The sequence below is a fragment of the Stegostoma tigrinum genome, chromosome 7, assembly GCF_030684315.1.
Source record: "Stegostoma tigrinum isolate sSteTig4 chromosome 7, sSteTig4.hap1, whole genome shotgun sequence".
In the NCBI taxonomy this organism is placed as follows: Eukaryota; Metazoa; Chordata; class Chondrichthyes; order Orectolobiformes; family Stegostomatidae; genus Stegostoma; species Stegostoma tigrinum.
In genome coordinates this window covers 19,704,390-19,730,041 of record NC_081360.1, presented here as the reverse complement: position 1 = coordinate 19,730,041, position 25,652 = coordinate 19,704,390, and the positions used below count along the sequence as shown (strand labels likewise).

Sequence of the window (25,652 nt, the reverse complement as noted above, 5' to 3'; positions counted from 1 at the left end):
TCGAGTGGGACTTGAACCCACAGGCTCCTCGCTCAGGGAGGGACAGCCCCACATCAGTACTGACCTCTAAACAGCAGACAAATGTACAGACAGCCATTTACTAATCTCATACTGCATCATTTCTAGGATTAGCCCCTTGTCCCAGCTTGTGTCACACACAAAGACATTTTGTTGGCACATGCCTGTTATTAGTGGGGGGGGGGGGGGGGGGGGGCGTCTTATCCTAATCTCAATAATCTTATCAAATGGTACACATTCCACAGCTCTAGCTTGTTTCTGCCTGGTCACAAGACAGTTGTAAGCTTACAGAAGTATTCAACCACAAGTTATTGACAATGTTTTCATGATATTTAGGCTAGCTAGAGAGAAACAATTCCCACTAGGTGGGGTGACTAGATTCTAAAATTAAATTAAAATTACAGGAAGGAAATGAACAAACATTTGCAGACACGCAAAAGTTTCGAACGCTCCATATGCCATTCACAGAACTGTGCCCCTCTGGCTTTTATCGTCCAATTCTAATTGGCTTTTATATAGTGGTGGTGAGCTGCAATCTTGACCTGCTGCTGTCTAATATTGCAGATGCAATCGATGCTTGAATAATTGTTAGTTTGAATTGACACAGATAGATTTAAGTCAAAAACATGAAAGGCTAAGGGGGAAAATGCAAGCAAATGCAGTTCTGTCAGAGAACCGATTCAACAGCAGAACAGGCTCAATAGGCTAACGGACTTGCTACTCTTCCTCTCTTTAGGATGAATTCCTAAGAAGCTTCACCCCACGCCATTCCTTCACCTCCACAGCAGCTGACTGCTGTCCAGATAGACAGAGTGTCTGCAGAATTCCAAAGAGACAGGACCATAGCTGTTCCACAGTCATGTTGCCAAACACACATTAGTGGTTAGATGCCCTTCAGACTGTGTGTCTTCCTGTAGCTCAGGGTTTGCTGAGACTCCAAAAGCTGACATGGGTCTGTAAACACTGCACTAGTCAGGAAGAAATCGGGATTTGATGGTCATCACTGCTAAGGAACAGAACAGCCAGTCATTCGAAGTAACTCGCCAATTTTCTCAGAAAATCTCACTAAAAGTGAAGCTGATGCATTAATATCACAATTTCAGTTTTACAGATACCTCCAGGGATTCGCAAAAGGAATTGAACGATGTCTGCAGACAAAGGAACTCACCTCATGATAAACTGATGGCTTGGACAGTGATGGGATTGTGAATGACAACACTCTATTGTTTCCATCTCGATCGACTATCTCCTGTGAGGAAAATAAAATACATGTTATTAGCTCCAGTTTCACACGACAATTTCATTTTACCCTTGTCATTTTTCTGATGATTTAAAAGATGCGGGTTTGGCTGTACTTGCACTGACTGCAGCAAATTAACAAACCCTAGAAACCTGTCTAACAGTGTCAGTAAACATTCACTAACTTTGAGATGATCACAAGCTGCCACAATAGTGTGAAACCATGCAACTGGAGAGGAGCCACCCAAACCCAAGACACTGGCCACACTACCCTATATCAAAAACATATCAGAACTGACGAGGCTTCTAGCACCACTAAGAATCATGGTAGCACACAAATGCACAGCAACACTACAACAAACATTCACAAGGACCAAAAACCCCATACCCATGACATGTAGTTTACAAAGTACCTTGCAATTACTGCAAGCATTACATTAGCCAGACCGGAAGTAAACTAGCCATAAGGATTCATGAACACCAGCAAGCAGCAAAACAACACAACAAACTTTCCCTCATCTCAGTGCACTCGGACAATGAAGGCCATCAATTTAACTGGGACAACGTGACCATCCTAGCTCAAGCCAACCACAAACATGCATGGGAATTCCTAGAGGCCTTCAACCCCCAATGCAATCAACAAACATGTGGAATTAGATCTCATATACAAATCCATGCAGAACCGAACCAGAAATTACACAACACAACTTAACAGATCTGATCATATAAATACCGAGCGGAATAGAACAGTATTGCTTCATCGGAGGCCGCATAGATGAAGTTACCTAGCATGGTGACGATGTGTCTGTATGATAGCCAGCCAACATCCTCACCCACAATCTGAGCTGCAAATCTTCAGAAGAACCTTAAACCCAAACCCAGCCTAGCTCAAACCCAACCTTCAGGCACCCAAATTCATCGCTCCATCCTGACTTAGAATTACATCAGCCATTCCTTCATTGTTGCTGGATTAAAGTCCTGGAACTCTCTCTGACAACACCATGACTGTACCTACACTGTATAGTAAAGAAATCTGCTTTCTTAAATAAAGCCTACTTTTTTTTTGAGGCAGGCCCTAACTAAGACATGAACTGAAACAAAAAGAGAACAGTAAGAGAAACATAAGTTAACATAGAAAGGAAACTAATGCGCAGTTTTTAAGGAAATAGAAACAAACTAATGTTAGGGAACCAAACATTTTGGGGTAAAAATTATCCTGGTTAGATGTAAAACAACACAGATCAATCTAAGCTGGGTTATAGCAATTGATCGGTGCAGTGAAAGAGAACAGAAAAGACCTAAGTCTAGACCCAGAAGCTCCAACAGGTTACTGCAGGTTCTATTACTTGGAGACAGCATTGGTGGATCTACCTCATCCAGATCACTTTTAGTGGGTTCTGTGTGTGTGTGCCATTTGTGGTGAAGATTGTGCCCATGGAACCCGGGTTGGATGCTTGTTGCTGTGGGCTAGGGCTCAGAATTTCTTAAGAGAGTTTGACGGACTTTGTGACCAAATGAGATCAGCAAGATGTGAGCTGACTGCGGAGCCTAAACAGAAGATGTGTCTTAGCTGTACCCACCATTTAATGTGCAATATATAGTGCATTTTCAGCAACAAGGACTGGAGAGAGGCAAATGTAACTCCTCTCTTCAAGAAAGGAAATAGGGAAATCCCCGGCAATTACAGACCAGTAAGTCTCACGTCTGTCGTCTGCAAGGTGTTAGAAAGGATTCTGAGGGATAGGATTTATGACCATCTGGAAGAGCATGGCTTGATCAAATGCAGTCAACACGGCTTTGAGGGGGGCAGGTCATGCCTCACAAACCTTATCGAGTTCTTTGAGGATGTGACTAGAAAAGTTGATGAGGGTCGAGCTGTGGATGTGGTGTATATGGACTTCAGAAGGCATTTGATAAGGTTCCCCATGGTAGGCTCATTCAGAAGGTCAGGAGGAATGGGATACAGGGGAACTTAGCTGCCTGGATACAGAATTGGCTGGCCAACAGAAGATAGCGAGTGGTAGTAGAAGGAAAATATTCTGCCTGGAAGTCAGTGGTGAGTGGGGTTCCACAGGGCTCTGTCCTTGGGCCTCTACTGTTTGTAATTTTTATTAATGACTTGGATGAGGGGATTGAAGGATGGGTCAGCAAGTTTGCAGACGACACAAAGGTTGGAGGTGTCATTGACAGTATAGAGGGCTGTTGTAGGCTGCAGCGGGACATTGACAGGATGCAGAGATGGGCTGAGAGGTGGCAGATGGAGTTCAACCTGGATAAATGCGAGGTGATGCATTTTGGAAGGTCGAATTTGAAAGCTGAGTACAGGATTAAGGATAGAATTCTTGGCAGTGTGGAGGAACAGAGGGATCTTGGTATGTAGATACATAGATCCCTTAAAATGGCCACCCAAGTGGACAGGGTTGTTAAGAAAGCATATGGTGTTTTGGCTTTCATTAACAGGGGGATTGAGTTTAAGAGTCGTGAGATCTTGTTGCAGCTCTATAAAACTTTGGTTAGACTGCACTTGGAATACTGCGTCCAGTTCTGGTCACCCTATCATAGGAAAGATGTGGATGCTTTGGAGAGGGTTCAGAGGAGGTTTACCAGGATGCTGCCTGGACTGGAGGGCTTATCTTATGAAGAGAGGTTGCCTGAGCTCGGTCTCTTTTCATTGGAGAAAAGGAGGAGGAGGAGAGGAGACCTAATTGAGGTATACAGGATAATGAGAGGCATAGATAGAGTTGATAGCCAGAGACTATTTCCCAGGGCAGAAATGGCTAGCACGAGGGGTCATTGTTTTAAGCTGTTTGGCGGAGAGTGTAGAGGGGATGTCAGAGGCGGGTTCTTTACACAGAGAGTTGAGAGAGCATGGAATGCGTTGCCAGCAGCAGTTGTGGAAGCAAGGTCATTGGGGTCATTTAAGAGACTGCTGGACATGCATATGGTCACAGAAATTTGAGGGTGCATACATGAGGATCAATGGTCGGCACAACATTGTGGGCTGAAGGGCCCGTTCTGTGCTGTACTGTTCTATGTTCTATGTTCTAAGGTGCCTGTCAATAGGACTAGTTAGGCAATGAGAAACAGGGTAGGCACAAATGTATGATTTTCAGGTTGACAAAATGTAACAAATGGAGTGCCATAGGGATGAGTGCTGCAGCCTCAATCGCTTACAATCTGTATCAATGACTGGACTGAAAGTATGGTTGCTATATTTGTTGATGGCACAAAGATAGATGAGAAAATAAGTTATGAAGAGGATAAAATGAGTCAGCAAAAGGATATAGGTAGTTCAATGGATGGCCATTGTTTGGCAGATAGAATACTTTGGGAGAAAATGGTCCACTTTAGCAAGAAGAATAGAAAGGCTGCATATTATTTAAATGAAGAGAAGTTAAATGAGGCATGAACTCTCGTCCGAAGTGAACCACAAAATGCGATTACAGAAGTGCAGCAACTTATTGGTGAAGGCAAGTGGAAAGCTGATGTTTGTTGCAAGGCAAGCAGAAGATAAAAATGGGAAAGTTTGTTACAGTTTAAAGGTCATTAATGAAACTACATTTACAGTACCAAGTACAATTTTGGTTGCCTTATTATGGAAGGGTATAATTGAATTAAGCAGCTCACAGAATTTTCACTTGACTCATTCCTCAGTCAAAGGGGTTATTTCATGAGGAATTTCATGAGGTTAACTAGATTGGGCCTATGTCCCTTTGGAATTTACTAGAATAAAACTGAAACACAACATCCTGTAGGGACTTGACAGCATAGATACTGAAAGGTGTTTCCTGTTGTGGGAGACACTAGAACTAGAGGACACTGTATTAAGAGGGGTCTCTCAGTTAAAATAAAGATAAGAATTTTTACCTTTTAGAGGTTTGAGAGTCTGTGGAACTCTCTTTCCTAGAAAGTGGAGGAGGCTAGATCACTGAATACTTTTCAGGCAGTCATCGAGTTAAACAGCATGGAAAAAGACCCTTCAGTCCAACCAGTCTGTGCTGACCATAATCCCAAACTAAACCAGTTCCACCAGCCTGTGCTTGGCCCATATCCTTCCAAAAAATTACTTTTCAATGTACTTATCCAATTGTCTTTTAAATGTTGTAACTGTACCTTCATCTACCACTTCCTCTGAAAGTTCAGTCCACACATGAACCACACAGTATAAAAAAGCTGCCCCTCGTGTCTTTAAATTTTTCTCCTCTCACCTTAAAAATATGTTTTCTAGTCTTAAAGTCCTCCACCCTAGGGAAAAGACACCTGCTATTGAGAGAGAAAGAGGGTGAATGACAGGAAGATTGGGAGCGTAAAACCATGTCAAAGCTTTACTAAAGGAGGGACTAACGTGATACTCAATATATTTGAACCAGCAATGGACAGTATGGGACATCCACCTTTGAAAGCGAGGGCGAGAGAGGGAGACAATTTGTGTTCATGGTCACCTGAGAACCTGTGAATACCACTACTCCCCGTTCAATGAGTAAAACGGGCAGCAACATCCATACTGTGAAAGCCAAAAGAAATGCAGATGCTGTAAATCAGAAGGGTCACCAGACCCGAAACATTAACTCTACTTCCTCCTCGCAGATGCTGCTAGATCTGCTGAGCTTTTCCAGCAATTCCTGTTTTTGTTATTGTTGATGCCCATACTGTGACTCAGATGCTGGAACTTCAGATTTTAAGTCATGGAAAGAAAGGCCTCATGTTAATCCTGAGGACAAGCACCAGTTGTGGAACTGGGCGAGTCCGATGGTGTGATCGCACCAGAGTGGCGCATTGAGTTCATAGAACCGCTGCAACTGTCAGATGTCTGTGCAAGAGTGCCACAGCCAATGCAATAACAACATGAGATGTAGGAGTCTATATAGAGACCATTGACATAGGAGTGATGGCAATTATTTTTCTTTTTTCAAACAATTTTCTAAGGCGCTCTGACTACATTAGTGATAGCCTTGAGATGAAGCATTCACTATTCTGACAACCCTCCTAGAATAGTTCTCCTAAGGTTCCCTGTTCATCATTTTGGATGTTGGTAACTGGTCAGTGGTAGCAAACTTGCTTCAGAGTCAATATTGTAGATCTGTATTGCTCCCTAGAGACTTGAGCACATAATTGAGGCAGACACTCCAGTGCAGCATCGAGACAGTGGAACGATCTGAAACACCAAGGCTTTGTCTGTCTGCAGGCAGGCCATAAAATATCTCATGGTCACTGTGCAAAGAGGAGCAAGGGCTCTCCTTGGAGTCATAGTCGATATTTATCAATCAACCAATATCACTAATATAGAACAACTGGTTATTTTCTATGTGGCTGTTTCAGGGATCTTTCTATGCATAAGCTGCATCATGTTTCCTATAGGGAATTACACATTCGGCGGACGGGGGGGAAGGGGGGGGGTCCTCGCTGAGGTTGAAAAGCACAATATGAATTCATACTCCTTACTGCACATGTAGCAAAGGGTTGTTGTAATGAGAAATGACCACTCAGGATTGCAGTTAATGGGTTGGGGGGTGGGACGTTGTGGAATTATGTACACTTGCTGAGATTGGTGGGGCAGGCAGTTACATGGTGACAAGCTATTCTTTAAAAATTGAGTCAGGAATGCTTCCTCTTGTGTTACCTCACTGTGCATACCCTGAACAGGACTGGGTGCTGTAGGCATTCTAAAAGCAACACGATTCAGAGCAGCTTTTCTGATCAAAAGACTGATGCCCACGCTGGCTTCCCAGGTTTACAAACTTTGGCTCTCAACCTCTGAGCACACAGCCCTGAAATCTCTGGCAGGACAGCTAGTCACGGGGCAGTATAATTCCGGGCAACCAATGGCGTGGAGTCATTTCTCAAGCTGCTTACTGACTCAGACATTTAAATCATTTTAAACCTCAACTTTGAGCCTAATCGTACTCAAGTGGACAACAGCCTTTCAGCAAAACACTGGCAAATCATTCATTATCCGTAACACAACCTCTCTCCTTCCTCAGAACCTTAGCTTTAACAATGTATTTACAGCAATCTTTTATAAATCTAAACAAGCAAACATGGCCAAATCACAGCATTGTGTTGGGGAGGAGTTGGGTGCGGGGAGCAAAGACTTATACCCTATTAATTTACACTGGGGACTCTAATGCAATCGCTCAAGCTCCCTGAACAAGTTGGGGTTGGTGCAAAATAGAGGGGCAAAAGGAAGGAGCAAAGACATGGTGAATAATTTGTTTCTACTGCAATAGACTGAATACATTTGTTTCTATGCTGTAACATGTGAATCACTTGTTTCTGTATTGATTCATAGCCTGTTACACTGTTACAGTAAAAAAAATTGTATCGATTTATTTCTGTACTATAACAGTGAATCATTTCCTTCTGTATTGTAACAGGCTGTGAATTAATTTGTTTCTGTATTGTAACATAGTGAATCATTTGCTTCCCTATTGTAACAGACTGTAAATTTGTTTCTGTGCTGTAACAGACAGCAAATTGATTTATTTCTGCATTGTAACAGACAGTAAATCATTTACTTCTGTAACAGGCTGTAAATCAGTTTGCTTCTATACTGTAACAGAAAATGAATCAAGTTTTTACTACTGTAAGAGACTGAATTGGAAGATGCCTTGTGACATTATAAAAATAGAAGTATTTGAGATCTGTGTATGACCAAAGACTATGGATCGCCTCTTATCTGGTGATACATAACACAAGGTATGGCCTATATGCTCATAACTGATGATGCTGTGCCTGAGATGGACAGCTGGAGGTGTAATGGTGTTACATGAACTGTACCATACGCTGACAGTATACCATTCACATTGGCGCTACAGGACACTGCTCAGCTTACCACAAAAAGGTCCTACCTTCTCAACCTTCCCCCTCGCCAGAGATATGGTGACCATCAGGTTAAACTCACCACCAATCTTCTCTCTCTCTCTCTCTCTCGCTCTCTCGCTCTAGTGAGACAGCAACCCTCGGTCCAGCACAACTACGGCAACATTGCCATTACTGGACATTACTATACATCCTATTCACAGCAGAGTTACAGGATACAGTACTGTACATTGAATATTTCCTGCTCAAACACGAGCTACAGATGGTGCAATGTCAAACTGTTGAAGTGCAAAGGCTTTGGTTGCCGTGGTGTGCAGGCATGAGCAGGGAGGTGACAGCTGGCTGTACGCTGACCCCAGGAAGGACAGCAATGAACTTAAGTGCAGGAGAAAGGAAACTGCATCCTATAAATCTCTCTCACTAACCAGATGTGGCAGAAGCCTCAGAAGTGAGAACTGTTCACTCAGGTCTGGAACCTGTCATTGCTGAGCCTTGACAGGATTGGTGTCGCTTGTAGCTGTACCTTTCACACCTGCTGTGGCATCACTGACACTGAATCAGAGGTCCCGGCAAAAGGATAAGGCAGAGGCAACTGACCCCACATCAAACCCCAATCAGCAGTAATTAACAACTGTGCCTTGTTACAGCCTGCCCTGAATAGGCAATGAATGTTCATTCAGAGCATCTGCCAACACGGTGGCATTCTATTCATATTTAATGCTATTAATTATTTAAGTGCCAGCAGTTGTATATGTTGTTTACAAATGTTCAGGTATCAGATGTTTTTTTCTGACATACAAGTTTTGTGGGAGAATTGTGGCAATCTGTATTCTGTAGGTTATTAAAGATGATACATTTTGTATGTGTGTTCTAGGCCCAGGTTAGCAGGCCTGGCTGCACCAACAATGACATACACCACCACCTGCATGTCACTTTCTGATGCACACAGCATCCTAACCTGGAACAATATTATTTATCCTTTCAGGCTGCTACATCATTACGCCTTCCTAAATTGCCCGTAGCGTTCAGGGATATGTGGGTTATAGGGGGATGGGTCTGGGTGGGATGCTTCAAAAGGGCGGTGTGGACTTGTTGGGCTGAAGGGCCTGTTTCCACAATGTAGGTAATCTAATCTAATCTAATATAATCTAACAGCGCTGTAGGTGTAATGGGAACAGATGGATTGTAGCAGTTTAGGAAGGGCAGTCAGGGATGGATAATAAACACCAGCCCAGCCAATGATTCTCACTTTCTGTGAATGGATAAAAAAAGAGAAAAAATGAGAAAGAGCAAATCATGACACTCTGATCATTAATGTTCTCATTAAAGCCCATCTCTCTGGTAAATGGAGACAGACAGATCAACACACAACCTACCAAATTATAGATCCCCAGAAGCAGAGCTTCAATGCAGCCATTGCTCTGTCTCTCTCTGCTTGCTGTAATGCACAGATATCTCCAGATCAATTCGGGCAGAAACTGCAGCGTAAATCTCTTCAACCTCACCTCCGAGCTTCGATACAACTCAAACAGCTGGTGACAGACAGGTTCCAGTAACTGTGGGGGACAGAGTTATGCAACAGAGGTAGAAACAGGAAATGTCACGACAGCTTCACAGCAACAATGCACCAAGCAGGAGACATGGAAATGTGCCAGGGAGGATTGCCATCACTGCATGGATTTTAGGCCATGAAACTACGCTGAAGATCCCCCTTTGTCTAGGCACATGATGCAAGTGGCTTAACTAAATTTATCAAATACCTGTGTACTGGGCATTTTTTTCTTGATTTTCTTTTCAGGGACTTGGGTGAAGCTAGCAAGGCTGGCATTTGTTGTCCACCCCTTGAAGTCAGATGCTTTTTAGACCATTGCAGTGAAGCAGCTCAGAGTCAACTGTGCTCCTGGAGTCATATGTAGGTCAGAGTGGGCAAGGATGGCAGATTTCCTTCCTAAAGGGCATTAATGAACCAAGTGGGTTTTTGCAATAATCAAATGATAGTTGCCCTGGTCACCAGTACAGATAGTTAGCTTTAGACTCCAAATTTATGAAGTGAATTTAAATTCCACCCGTGGGATTTGAACTAATGCCCCCAAAGCCTCTGGATTACTAGTCCAGTGATAGGACCACGACTCCACTGTTTTCCAATTCAAAAAGTTAAACAGCTTAAAAATTTCCCACACAAACTGCTTGGCCTCCAAGGTAATTACTTTTCATTATATTAGTCACACCCAACTCCACTGCAAAGTTTAACAAGATATGCTAGAATTATCACTTCATTAAATTCCTTCTCATCACTTAATGACCTTATTATTTAAAACCTACATCAAATATCACCTGAAAATCAGAAAATGATGGTCAATGCAAGCAGGATAACTCCAGGAATCTACAGTGCACACAACATGCAGGTCACCACTTCATCAGTCAAGGCTTCTGCAGCACAGTTAGCAAGGGTCAAGATCCTGACCACCAATATCCATTACAGATTGACAGCTTCACTTCCTTGAACTAACAAGACACACTAGCTGCAGATGTCTTACGTCATTGTTAGGATCCTGAATGACCTTGTAGAGAGCCGGCACAATATTTGTCTTCTGCTGGAGAGTTGCTGCATAACAGGATAGCTGAGATTCAGGCAAAGTCTGTACAACAGTGAGGGAAAGAGGAGAGGTTACCAAATCTGCTAAAACCCCAAGATGGAAAAGTGGTGAACACAGACAACATTGGGCATCAGTAGCTATATTGCGTGTATGTGCCCGTCTGTGTGTGTAAGCCTTTGCATGCATTTATGTATAAATATGCACTTTTGTCTGCCTGTGGATGTGTGCATACACATGTGAATGTCTATGCATGAGTCTGTCTGTATGCATGCGTGTCCGGGTAAGCATGTATGTGGTGCACATGTGCATAATTGTATATTTGAGGATACAGTGGCAGATGGGTTTGTGTTTATGCGTGGACGTGTAGTCAAATGTGGACTGTGTGCCACTTGCACGTGCAAGTATGTGTGTTCCTTCATGTGCCTGTATGCAGACGAGTACATGGGTAGATTTGCAGATTTTCACATGAATCTACAGATCTGCACATCTGTGCGGGCCTGTGTCTGCATGTGCAATTTTAAATGTATGCGTGGTCACATGCAAGTATATGCATGTGTACATAGGTGTAGCATGTGCAGATGTACAATAGTACTTGTGCATGTGCACGGCTGCACTATATGAGTGCGCATGTACAGGTATACTTATGCATGTGACTGGATTGATGTGGCAGTGTATTTGATGTGGAGGTGGGGGCTGTGTATGTTGAGATGTGTGTATGGATGTGTACACATGTATGTGCATGTGTAGGTGTGAACAGTATAACCAGATAAACATTTTAAATACACTGGACAGCATTCCCAGTACAATTTGGACAAACTGCAATTAGCCTAGGCCTGTTGCAGTGTACAGTTATAGCAGCATTACCTTGAACTGGGAAAGCCAATCCTCCACGACCTCTACGTCAGAGTTCAGCATCATCTTACTGCTCACTCTTATTTACCTGCAGAGAAAACAAAGACTTCAATCTTACAACTTTCAGAAGCACCATGTTACACATATCACAACCTTTAAAAAAAGATGGAAATGTTGTAACTTGAAATGTTATAACATTCAAGGCTTATTGCTGGAATGTGGGGTTAGTGTAGACAAGTCAGTGCAGACTAAATGGGGCAATGGGCCTCTTCTGCACTGTATGACTCTACAACAGAGACAGTAGTGAGAGGTACCTCAAGGTTTGCTGAGGTAATTTAAATGGCGCAGCAAATATTGTCGATGGATGCAGAATGTTGCAAAGAGCCATTGTGTCAGCAGGCAAACAGTGACACATTCAATTTGACTTGGGGATGCAAGAAAACTCACCACTTTCACCCAAGACGGACAAATATTTTCACAACTGGTGTGATGCAATCCTCTCTTTATATCATTTTTATGGTGCTGAATAAGCCAGCGTGTTGTGATATGTAACATATCTGCACACTCAATTCCAAGAATTGTTAGATGCAATATTCAATTCCATCCAGTGGTAGGGATGGGGCCTATTGCAAGGTTCTCAGTGGCTCACTCAGGACAGTTCAGACGTCACTGAAGAGCAGTTCAAAAGATTACAAGACAGGGATTAAAGCTTGGTAAATATGAGCTCTGTGTGACTATATACTCATGTTCAGAGTGCTATTTTTTAGCTGTATGATAGGGAAGACCACTGAACTCCACTGGTTCTGTGCAGGGGACTGAGGGTAAAGTCCCAAGCACAGTAAGCCATATTCCAAAAATTATTAGGCAACTAGGTGCTGCAACCAGGGTTTAGGAAAATCCTGGAAGTTGTGGTGGCTCTTAAGAAGCTGGGTGACAAGAACAGGTCAGTAGAGTTAAGAGTAGGGTGTTAGGCCTCAGCAGGATAGCGTGCTGGAAATCATGCCCTTTGATTTTGATTTTTTCACATGTATTTTACAGTAAGAACATAACAAAATACAGTGAAAAGCTTTCACTTGTCCCCATGAAATGGCACCATGTTGAATAATTTAAGAATAAAGGAAAAGAAGATATTGCTTGAAGACAATCCATCAGTCCTGAGCCAGCTCATCACCGTCAACGACACATGCGCTGCCATCCCTCCACCGCTGCTTCGTAGCCGTCTACACTGGGCCCAACAAACAAGCCACTGATCCTCAGGTGCCATCTTTGCCAGTGGGCCAAGATTCTGCCGTCACCACCTCGCTGGCACCTGCACCAACCTAATGTCAGAACCATGTCTCTCACCACTGAGCCCACCTCATCGATGTTGCTGTGATGCGCTTCTGTCATTGCTTCACTGCTGCCAGCACCGGTCTCAACCAACAAAGCCACCAATTCTCAGATTGCTGGGCATATCTCGCCACTGTTGCCTCTGCTGGCATAGCAGCCGTCGATTCCAGGTCCTGTGCTTGCTCTGGAAAGTAAGTAGGGCTCAGTCTCCTTCACACTGGGCCCGCTCAAGGTCCACACCCTGGGCCCAGCTCCAGACTGCTCAAGGTCCGCACCCGGAGCTCTCGCCACTGCTGAAACTTGTCCAGAGTTTGGACAGCAAAGTAAGTTAAAAAAAAAACAAAATTCCCCAGAGTTGTCACAATTGTTAAAAATTTTAAGAAGTACACAATATCTCCCAATTTGCGGTCTTTTAGAGCCAGGTTAACAGAAAGCATAGACAAGTTTTTGTACTTAACAAGAATCACTACTTATTGCAAATAAATAGGTTTTAACAACAAATAAACAATCACGAACTGTTGATGTACAACCACTAGTTAAAGCTCTAACCCACTTCTAAAACTCAACCTCTACACACATGTACAAACAGACACAAAATAAATTGATGTTGTGGGTGGAAGGGTAGACCGGAGAGGCAGTTCATTGGTCCCCATCCCAAACAAGGTTTGCTGATCAAAACACTGTTTTTCAATCTTCCACGTCTTGGAACTTTTGCTTGTTTGCAGGAGGAGCGGGTTGACTGGTTCTGACCTGTTAATTAGAAGTGACAGACTATAGTCAACTTATTTTTCCCTTTTAGTTGCTATGTTCAGGCTTCAGATGCTTCATACTGCACAGCAGAAGCACATCTCCTTCCCTTCCAGAGGTCCAATTGTTGCAGCTACCTGGAAGCTGATCACCTAGTTGACAGCAGACATGAGGCCTGAAACTAGCCTATGAACCAATCAGCTACTTGTTGCTGGTCAAATCTTTATTCACACAGCCCTGGAGACCAGATTACCTCTAATTAAGTATCCCCCGCTGTTTAAACCAACAATTGTGTTAACAGCACTGACAATGATTATGGGAAACTTACTATGTAAAAAGTGCAAAAATTCTACAACAATCCTTAGCTTCTAAACTAGTCCCTTTCCCATTTCAGTCCACGATCAAATATGTAGAAAAATTTTAAAAAAGACATGATCTTTACAGGGGATTGAAATGCCACAAGCAGGGTCCACTTGCCGTAGCTGAACAAGATAGGAATTGAGGGACAAAAATACAGAGAAAGACCTAGTCGGTTAAACTAGCTGTTTCGAAAAGTGTGGAGTTATGCCTCTGAATGAGTACTAGACTACAGTTTTCAGAGTCCAAGGGGGTACTGATCCAGGGAAGGCACAGGATTTCCTCCCTACCAATCAGTTTATTTAGTGAGCAAGACGAAATTGCCAGAGGTTTAGGCAAGTTCAAGATAATCAGACAGAGTCAATAATGGAGAGAGATAATGGGAACTGCAGATGCTGGAGATTCCAAGATAATAAAATGTGAGGCTGGATGAACACAGCAGGCCAAGCAGCATCTCAGGAGCACAAAAGCTGACGTTTCGGGCCTAGACCCTTCATCAGAGAGGGGGATGGGGGGAGGGAACTGGAATAAATAGGGAGAGAGGGGGAGGCGGACCGAAGATGGAGAGCAAAGAAGATAGGTGGAGAGGGTGTAGGTGGGGAGGTAGGGAGGGGATAGGTCAGTCCAGGGAAGACGGACAGGTCAAGGAGGTGGGATGAGGTTAGTAGGTAGCTGGGGGTGCGGCTGGGGGTGGGAGGAAGGGATGGGTGAGAGGAAGAACCGGTTAGGGAGGCAGAGACAGGTTGGACTGGTTTTGGGATGCAGTGGGTGGGGGGGAAGAGCTGGGCTGGTTGTGTGGTGCAGTGGGGGGAGGGGATGAACTGGGCTGGTTTTCGCAAAAGGGAAATCATGTTGAACCAATCGACTAGAGTTTGTTGAGGAAGGAACCTGTTCCACAGATAAAGAGGAACCGGTGAATATACTGGACTGAGATTTTCAGAAGGCATTTGATAAAGTGCCCCATTAAAAAGACATTGTGGAAAATTAAAACTCATGGTGTAGAGGGTAGTGTATTGGCACGGAAAAAAGATTGGCGAGATATGAAGCAGCGAATAAGTCGAATGAGTCTTTTTCAGGCTGGCAAGATGTAACAAGTGATATGCCACAGGGACTGGTGCTTGCATCGTTTACAATTTATATAACAACTTGGATGAAGTGACAGAAGGCGTGGTGCCAAATTTGCCAATGATACAATGACAAGTGGGAGAGTAAGTAATGTAGAGGATGCAAGGAAGGCACAAGAGAATGTCAGATGGAGTAATAGGGAGGAAAAATGTAAAATTTGATTGGATGAATAAAAAATATGCTATCTAAATGATGAAAGTGGAGAGCCTTGAGGTGCAGTGGAATCAAAGTCCTAGTGTGTGAATTACAGAAGGTACAACAAATACTGCAATTAAGAAAGCTCATAAAATGTTCTCATCTATCATGAGGGGAATGAATACATAAGTAGGAAGATTATGCTCGAGTTATATTAGGCATTGGTTGACACCACATCCGGAGTACTTTGTACAGCATCAGTCACCTTTTCAAGGTCAGGAGGATGCAAGTATGTTGGAAGCAACTCAGAGGGTTTGCCATACTAATACATGAAAGTTGCTTTCCGAGTAATGATTAAGGCTAAGCTTGTACCGCTGGAGTTTAGAAGAGTAACGGGCAGTTTGATCGAAACATTGAACAACTTGAGAGGTCATGACAGAGTAGATGCAGAAAGGATGTTTCCGCTTATGGGAGAATCTAGAACTACAGGTCACTGTTTAAAAATCAGGATCACCCATTTAAAACAGACTGCAGGAGATGTTACGTGGTAAAATTGTGTGGGGGGGGGGGGGGTAAACCCATTGGAAATGGAGAGTGATTTTGTAGAGATTCCTGCAAAGCGTAGAATCCTGTGGAGAGAATGCTGTAATATATAAAATGTGCATAATATTATTGGTCATAATGAGAGTGTTGGCTGCCTATTCAGTAATACTTAGTTGATGGTGCTGTTAGATAAAGTTTTAAAACTTGAACCTTATGGTGACGGCTTTGAGCTGGTTATTGGGAATTCAAATCATCTTTTAAAAACAATGTCCTGTGCTCTAACCTGACTCGGATCCATCAGAGAGCAGAGGAAATTTCAGTCTGAATGGCTTTCACTCTCAGAGATTCCTTTGCAACAGTAGTAGAGAGAGATAGGGAGGAGGAAGAGAGAGGGGGAGGGTGACAGAGTGTGGGTAGGGAGGGGGGGGGGACATGGGGGTGGGCTGGAGAGAGTGGACCCAGCATTATCTTCCTGTGTGCAGTTCCACCATGCCGTGCATAGACCCTTGGTATGTAAATACCCAATGTTAATACGTGCTGAAGTGCTACCTTTCCTGGTTGTTATGAAAGATGGGTCCAGTCACATAGCTTTAGAGCACTCTAATAAGTTGGACTGTACCACATCACCTGTCCTTTGTGGAATAGATCGGATGGAATGACATCTCTGACCATAGGTCCATCAGACTGTGATCAAGACAATGTTCTCGATGCATTGCAGGGAAAGGAGAAGGTCAATCCTGTCAGATCGTTCCCTGAATAGACTGTCACAAGTTATTTGGCAGGATGCCACATCACCAGAACTTTCTACCCAAGACATAGCTTGATCTTATCCATCAGATCAAAAAAATGCACACATGACCACTCTCTGCCACTTTAGAGACTGCTGCAGTGGTGAAGAGACCGTCTCACATCCCCTCCTGGCATGTGTTTTTGCTGAAAAGATCTGGAGAGAGATGCAGTGGTTTATGTCAACGTTAACCGCAAGCCAGACTCTGATGCAGAATTTTGTACTCTGCTGGCTGTTACCATGGATACACACAAAGACAAACACTGACTGCACCTGGAGGGACGATCAACTTAGTGAAAGACGCTCTTTGTTCTGCCTGAAACTTGTTGATCTTTGGTGCAAAGAGTTGACCTCAACTGAGTGTTGCAGACTGGCACACTCCACGATTCAGGACCATGTGCTGAAGGACACATTACAGCTTGGGACCACCACCACCAAAGGCACAATGGGGAAAGACTACCACCTAAAGCATTTCTCCCATGATATCCCGAGGGTCTGGTGACCTATAGAATCCTTCGTACACTTACTGGAATGCAAATTGTTTCCAAGAATATTTAGTAAACCTTCTGCAGTATATTTATAAATCATTTATCGTGAGGAAAAGAAATGCGATATTTGGACGGTGACCAGGCTAAATTTTAATCCTGGTTTTTCAATTGAGCTGCTTCAGTCCCAAATACCAAGTCCATTACACTTTGTAAAAATTACATTCAGTCAACTTCAGTTCAGTTATTTTGTATGCCATGGCACTGGGGCAGATATTTGAGTTTCAGAAGGTGTATTGCAGGAGAGCGTCGTATCAGGATGTACGTACTCTCACAGCATTATAATGCACAATCTGACAGAAACCAGTGACTCAAAGCTCAAGACGAGGTAGATTGCAAGATTGCTGGAGCAGTTAATCAGTGGTCTCTGATCCTCATGACACACAATGTGCTGCTCGAGTGAGTTGGATTGTATTTTCCACCGGCACTAGGCTTGACATCAGCCTGAAGAGCTACTACAGCTAATGATCACGGAAACATAACTGGATCAGATGATCGGAAAGAATATCCTCCCCAGGATGAATTAAAAACACGCTGCTATGCATAGACAACTGGGCAGTTACGTATCCTTAAGATACACAATGACACTTTCCAAAACACCAATGGATTTACCAGCTGCTAAGATCAGTCATATAATGCTGAAGGGAGACAGTGTAACTGTGCCGGAAAACAAAACGACAGCAAGGCCCTGGCAGTGGTCAGGGTCACAGGATCTACTAGGAATGGCAGGCCAGTGCTAATGTTACCGGACATGCAATCCGGAAACCTGGGCTTGGGTTGTTTACTCCATTATAGTTATTTTCAGAGAAGCAAAACGAGCTGGGCTCAAGCTCAGAAAGCACAGAACCACAGAATGATTAGGAGGCCATTTGATCCATTATGTCTACGCCTGTTCTCCAAAGGAGCAATTCACTTAGTGCTACTCCCCTGCCATCTTCCTATAACTTTACAAATTCTTCCTTTTCAGGCAGTAATCAAATGCCCTCCTGAATGCCTCACTTGGAGGTTTGGACCCCATCATAGCAGCTGGGTGAATTGGAGTTCAATTAATTAACTTAACTGAAATTAAGATGCTAGTCTCATTAATAATGATCATGAAGCTGTCAAATTGTCACCTACGCGCAACAGGTTTGCTAACTTCCTTCATATATGGAAGGAAGTCTGTCACCTTTACTATTTGAGCATACATGCAGCTGCAGATCGAAAGCAACCGTGGCTGGGTCTGGCTCGCTGTGACCCTCTGAAATGGCATAGCAAGCCACTTAGTTGTATCAAGGTGGTGCATTAAAAATGTGTGGATGCATCTGCATCTCACAAACTGCAGCAGTTCAAAAAAGGGCTCATGACCAGAGGTGATTAGGGATGGGCAATAAATGTTGATCTGGTCAGCAATGTTCCCATCCCATGAATGAATTTAAAAAAGAAAGAGAAAAATTGCAAACCTGTCCAACAAAACATGCAGTGTAGAAACCTTCATTCTTTCAGAATTCAGAGTCACTCTTTACATTGGCAGCAGCTTCTAAATATAAACCATTTCAGCTAAACCATTTTTAATGTAGTGCTGAGAATTATTTTCTTTTACTATTTTGATTAATTCATTATGCATATATAATTTTACATCCTGCAATTAACTTTGCTACTTCTAAGTGCCAACATTTAAAAAATGGTCTGAAGTCCGTGGTCACATTAACATTAAAAGGGTTCACTGCCTGTGGAAAATGGTAATTGCACTTGGGCTAAATGCATTGGGTGGGAGCCCAGATTATAATTGTCTCAACCAGGAACTGCTTTCCGAGTTAATACGAACAGAAAGTTTGGCAGTTTTAAAGTACAGCCGTCATCAGCAGGACATTGTTGTCCACTGCAGGAGAAAAACACAGAGGCTGCTAAAATGCGTAAAATAGAAATAAATCATACAGATCAAACACCAGGAGCAGAAGAGACCAGACCACTAATCTTTTCCATCATGAAGGCTGCACACATGATATTAGATTCCCTACGGTGTGGAAACAGGCCCTTTGGCCCAACAAGTCCACACCGCCCCTTGAAGCATCCCACCAGACCCATTCCTCTCTCACCCACACACCCCTGAACACTACCGGCAATTTAGCATGGCCGATCCACCTAGCCTGCACATCTTCGGACTACGGGAGGAAGCCGGAGCACCAGGAGGTAACCCACACAGACACGGGGAGAATGTGCAAACTCCGCACAGACGGTCGCCCAAAGGTGGAATCGAACCTGGGTCCCTGGCACTGTGAGGCTGCAGTGCTAACCACTGAGCCACCGTGCTGCCCTAATTGAAGGCAGAGACCTGTGCTGAGTCAGCTAATTCCAAGCTGCTAGGTTGGGGAACACAGATAACTGAAGCCCTGCCCATTCTATGGATGTTTGGAACTCTATTACTGACTGGGAGAACAGTCTCAGTGGTGACACTTCTTGTAAAGCAGCCCTCTGAATTCCAGCACAAAGGCTCACACGTGGGAGAGGTACCCGTGTATCTGGCTCAAGCAAGAGTTAGCATCTATGCAGAGGTGTGAAGGTCACAGAGTCACTAACCTATAGAATGAAGTCATTTGGCTCATTCCACTGGCTCTCTGTCCAGTAACCAATCAGTCCCACTCCCCTGCTATATCCCTGCAGTCTTGCAAGTAGATTTCCCTGAATGGCCATGCAATTTCCTTTTGAAATCAAACCTGCATCCATCACCCACCACCAGAATGTTCCAATATCAGTAGAATAAAATATAAATTCCTCATCCCAACACTACAAAAATGAGAGATTTTTGGCCCCAAGTACCATCAGTGATTTTGAAGAGCTTTATCATGCTGAAACTTGCAATAATGTTGTGCACTCTATCAATTCTCCCTTAAAGCCCTTAGCTCTGTGGAGAACAGCCTCAGCTTCACCCAAAAACAAAATATTGCAGATGCGAGACTGGAATTCAAAACGGGAACTCCGTAACTCTGGCAGTGTCGGTGGAGAAACAGAGTTAACTTTCAAAGTCCAACATGACTGTTCTTCAAAACTGTTCCACAAATGCTGCCAAACTTGCTCGGTCTGTCTGGCAATTTCTGCTTTTACTTGTGGTCGAATGATAATTTTTCTTCTCTATCACTTAACTTTTGAAACTGTGGCCCCTGCTCACAAGCCACAGCCGCTCCAGCCCTCGGTGAGGTCACTTTTACCAACACCTCCAGAAATAGGTCCAGCCTGAGCTGCATGTCTAATCAGAATGGTTCCGGGGATGAGGGATTTTAGCTATAAGTGTGGAGGGGAGAAGGTGGCATGTAACCATTATTGATCATCATAACAAGAAAACCCATCGGGCTCACAACTGTCCTTTCACGAAGGAAAGTCGCCACCCTTACTTGATCTGGCCTACGTGCAATTCCAGACCCACTGAAATGTGGTTGACTCTTAACTAAGGTTGGGCAACAAATAATAGCCTAGTCAGCAATGCCCTCATACCATGAAATAATTTAAAAAATACTTCAAGAAAATCCTAAACTTGGGCAAAAGACACCGGGAAACATCAAATGTATGGGTTGAAGGAGAGGGGATAGAAGGAATATTTGTGGATTATGCAAAGTGAAGTTTGGATATGTTTGTACATTACCGGGTTACAAAAGATTTCCTTGGAACTGTAAAGTTGAAGGAGACTATGGATTATCTGCTGGTTACAATAAAGAAGTGGCTTTGAAAAGTACTGTCTAGGAAAGTATTTGCGAGAGATAAAGTTGGCATTTTATTGCTTTAATTTCTGAGCAACAGACATAGAAATGCTAAAGGGTCTACGCTGTCACTGCCTAGTAACAGCCTCTCTGCTGAAGCAGAGTTTTTTGTTTCAGTGCACACCTCAAAGATGTGATGCATTACTCTCTCCAGAAGTCAGTAGTTGTCAAAGTTTGGACCTGAAAGCAGCATTGTCGATAACTCACAGTGAAGCACTTGGAAAAACAAACTGCAACTTGAAAATATCAGGGCATCTAGTTGCTTCTCAGCTGAACCTGAAATCTACTCCGAAGATTTTCCACTATTCTGCAGCTATTATTAATTGGAACTCATCAAGAATTGAAAGAAACAACGAGGGGTCGACCCATTTTTGTTGTCTGACTTTGACTCTTGAACTAGAGGGGTGTTGTGTTTTATTTCCCTTTTTGCCTAACTTTGTCCTGCCCTGCGGAGTTGTTCAGCTCTTTAAGCTATTCACATGCGTGTATTTGGGATTAAAGGGAAGACAGTTTAATTCACGTCGTGGCCAAGTTAATTACCAGTTTGCCACTCATTTGAAGAATAATTTTGCCTGTCAGAAACATTTTAATTTTCAGTATTTTTTTGAAAACTGGTGAAAGCTGATAAATAAATTGACCATCTTTGGTGTATAATACATGTACACTTTTGGTATAGCTCATGGGGTAATAGAGTTTGACTTCCAGCACTCTTTTCCTGCCAGCGTTGTAACAGGTGTGAGTTAGTGTTTCCAAAAACAAAATTATTAAATTGAACACTCAGTCTGGAGATTCTTCCCTTTTTTCCAACCTCTTCTCTTTTAATACACATTAAATAAGTTAGACAGCTCATGGTGGGGTCCTGTAACAAAGAAGTCAAAACATCAACGGAAACTAAGATTACAATCTTATCAAAATTAAAACAATTGCCAGAGCAATGATACATCCCAGCCTATGTGGACCACAGCTTCCCCTGAAAATGTGTCACTCTCCACACAGATTGAACATAACAGAAATGATCATACAGTAGTATGTGACACCGACTCAATTCACTCACAGTTCAAATTCTGATTCATCCTGCACCACAGCATATCGCTGAACATTTCAACACAATACATGTGCATAAATCATTTAAAGTGGCAGGACAGTGTGTCAGCATTGTTAATAATGCATATCATATCTTGGGTGTTATCATTAAGGGCAAAGAGTAATAAAGCAATAAGGCTATGATAAAATTGTATAGAACATTGGTGTGACCTTAAATGGAGCACTGCCTCTAAATCTTAGATACTGTAATTGAGGAAGAATGTGAAGGTATGGAGAGGTTGCAGAAAATATTTATTAGAATGACTCCAGAGATGAGGAACTTCAGTTATGTAGATAGAACAGAAAAGTTAGAACTAGATTCCAGAGAGAGGAGGTTGGAAAGATAGAGGTATTCAAAATCAAGCAGAGCTGATAAGGAGAAACTGTTCTCATTAGTGGAAGGATCAGGAACCAGAGGATTAGGTAATTTAAGGCGATTGGCAAAAGAAGCAATAGCAACAAGGGAAAAATCCTTTTCACACAGTTGGGTGTTTTGGATCTGGAATGTACTGCCCAATTGTGAGTGGAGGCAAATTCAATCAAGACATTCAAGAGGTAATTGAATTATTATCTAAAGAGGAAGAATGTGCAGGTTTATGAGTTGAAGGCAGTGGAAATGGCACAAGGTGCTCCTTTAGAGAGTGAACATAGAAATGGTGAGTTTAATGGACTCCTTATGTGCTGTAACTGTTCCCTGATTCTGTGACAAGACACTGTGGTTTCAGATCAGAGTGTTACCTGTAGCTGCTATCTGCCGGTCAATATTCTGAACTAGTGCCTGAGTTTTACAGCAGAACAGAAGAGTCAAAAATCCCAGCACTGAATGAGGTTGGTGTAATAGAGAGGGCACCATGAAATCCAAACCCAGGTCTGATGCACTGGGAAAATGACCAACATGTCACACACAGCGCAAGAGTAAATACCTGGCAGGCTGGGTGCAAGCAAAGTTCTCTCCCCATTGTACCTATAGCAGCAAGAGGAGAGTTCATTTCATCCAATTATAAAACTGTCATCTAAACTGCACCATTTAAAATTAACTCTGGACATTAGAAAACTTGGTTGGGCAAAGGCCATATTTCAATGCTGTATCACACTGACTTTATTCTATCACTCCAAGTTCTCTTAGAAATTCAAAATGTGATGTTATTAGGTGAATTAGGAGATGTTTGGTGTTCAACATTGCAAAGGGGTCAGTGAATTCCAAGGGCTTGCATTCAGACCAGGACTGAGAGTTGATGAGATGGTAAGGGACAGGAAACTGGAGGCAAATCTCTAGCAATTCTCAAAATGCCTACATAATCTCCAAAACACACCCAGCTACCGGTTCCAGTGAAAACAAACCCAGTACATCCAACTTTTTTCATAACTAAAATCCCCATACCAGGCATCAGTACCCCCTCCAAAAGCATCTACATCCTTCTGATAATGTGATGACCAGAACTGTACACAATATTCCAAGCGTGGCCTCACTAAAGTTCTATAAAGCTGCAGCATAACCTATTCTTAGATACAATTCTATTTCCAATGAAGGCAAGCATGCCATAAGCCTTTCTTACTAGCTTATCTACCTGTGCTGCCATCTTCAGCAATCCGTGGATCTGCACACCCAGATCCCACTGTATATCAACACTCCTAAGGGTTCTGCCATTCACTGTATAATTTCCATCTGTACCAGACTTCCCAAAAATTTTATAAAGGACATGAGGGGCAATTTTTGTTTTATACAGAGTGGTTTGTGTTGGAATGAACTGCCAGAAAAAGTAGTGGAAGCAGGTGCAGTTACAACATTTAAAAGACATTTGGATATGTACATGGATAGGAAAGGTTTGGTTGGATATGGGTCAAAAGCAGACACGCGGGAGTGGTTTAGTTTGTATATACATGCACGCACACACACACACACACACACACACACACACAGGACTCCCGACCAACCACATGGACAGAGGATTCCAGAAGCACGGTGTGCAAGTGATCACACACACACAAGCTACACTTATCCAAACTGCGAACCAAACTCTCATATACCCCACTGGAGTACGGACCAAAGTAAAGTACAACCACTAAGAGAATTACACAGCCAAGGTCACACAAGCATACTGAATTTCAGACCCACAGCAAGTTTCTGGATGATCCCCAAAACAGGTGGGAAACTAGTCAATGCGTGCAACAATTAAAGCAAAAAACCACTCCAAAATCATTGAGCCTCAGTGTACCGTTGACACCTGAGCACTCACTCAGAGTGCGAGCACCAGATCAAAGTGGACTCTTATCTCAGAAGCATAAAAATGGGTCTCTCACTAAATATCCGGAAACGTAACATCCACTTCTAACCAGTTCCAAGGAGCACATCATGCACACTCGATTAAGACCAACTGCAGGACATTGAGAAATGCCAATTTCTTCTTCTCGGGAGCGTCCTCTCCCTGACAGGAGCACGGACGGCGGAGTCGGTCATCACCTCCGAAGTGACAGCTCAGCCTTCCTGTGTGTGTGTGTGTGTGTGTGTGTGTGTGTGTGTGTATGTGTGTGTGTGTGTGTGTGTGTGTGTGTGTGACTGACTGACGGACGGACGGACGGACACACAGCGTGTGACAGTCCCACACACAGGAGGATCCTGATCCTCTCCCCACTCCGTCCTTGTCTCGCTCACCTCCAGCTCTAGGCCCCGAGCCCGCTTTCCGACGCCTCTTACCCCACACCTTCCCTCGGCCTGTTTCGCCCCCTCCCCCGGAATCTACCTGTGCTGCCGGCAGTGTGTGTCCTCCGTTGTCCGGGGTACACCCTGACCCCTCAGGCCCGGCTCCAGGCTCCCAGCTTCATTCTCCTCGTTCAATAACATCTAGGAGCCGGCCGCTTCCTACGCTCCACCAGCCTCTCCCATTGGCACTCCGTCAGCCGCCACACACCCCCATCCGGGCCGCCCATTGGTCAGCTGAGCGGGTGTCGCATTCTATACCCACCGGCTGCCAGTCGACTCGGTGTCACACACTACACCCTCCGGGTCCGCGGGTTTCCCGGCGTCCACTTGCCCTTCCAGGCTCCAGACCCGATACAAAGAGCTTTTTCGGGGTCGCTGGAGCACCCCACTACGCTAGGTAGGTCTCTGTCATTTCTTTATTATGTTTCCAATTAGAATCGGTAGTTGTAATGGAGGGTGAACTATCCCATCATTCACCGCGGCTGAGGACCCCCCCATTAAAGACCTGGCTCCTAGTGCATGTATAGGGAAGTTTCACCAGCGCTCTGCATGCTGGATGCTGCCATTATTCGCAGCTGGTGAAAAGGAAAACTGGACAGCTTTCAAAAAGGAGTACACGTTGTTGTCTAATTCCCACTTCTGCCCTTCTTAAACTTACATCATTTGTAGACTTTTCAAACCAACTGAATCATCGTTAATAGATTTCACTAGAGAAGGGCATGCGCTTTCCGTCATCCTAGGGCATACGACAGAATGACTATATCCCGGAAGAATCACATTTAGCCCGTTTTCTGTAATGCCTCTCAGAAGAAGTAACTCTCTGAGCAGCCTAGCACATTCTTCCTTTATCGGATAACAATCCAAATCCTTTTTAAATGCTTCGATTGAACTTGCATCCACCACACTCTCAGACCTTAATCACTCAATGTGTGAAAGGGTATTGCCTCATATTGTTTCTGCCAAATAGTTTAAATCCGTGGAGAAATTCAGCAGACTTGGCAGCATCTGTGGAGAGCAAAGGCAGAGTTAATGTTTCCAGTT

The 25,652-nt window shown here is 43.6% G+C and overlaps 1 protein-coding gene across 4 annotated transcripts in view; it reads right to left on the bottom strand.

Annotated features, from left to right (window-relative positions):
• Positions 1-25,428, bottom strand: part of LOC125454145 (hyccin 2-like) — a 51,849-nt gene extending 26,421 nt beyond the window's left edge. The window contains exons 1-5 of one of the 4 annotated variants that reach the window (XM_048534604.2): positions 25,270-25,428; positions 11,538-11,613; positions 10,614-10,715; positions 9,453-9,632; positions 1,187-1,267 (exon numbers count right to left, since the gene is read on the bottom strand). In XM_048534604.2, the coding sequence (XP_048390561.1) occupies positions 1,187-1,267; positions 9,453-9,632; positions 10,614-10,715; positions 11,538-11,591 (417 nt within the window). In that variant the 5' untranslated portion in view covers positions 11,592-11,613; positions 25,270-25,428. Of the gene's footprint in view, positions 1-1,186; positions 1,268-9,452; positions 9,633-10,613; positions 10,716-11,537; positions 11,614-24,651; positions 24,870-25,269 lie in introns of those variants that run through there. The other 3 variants (XM_048534606.2, XM_048534603.2, XM_048534607.2) reach the window with 3 other exon arrangements.
• Positions 25,429-25,652: the final 224 nt, after the last annotated feature.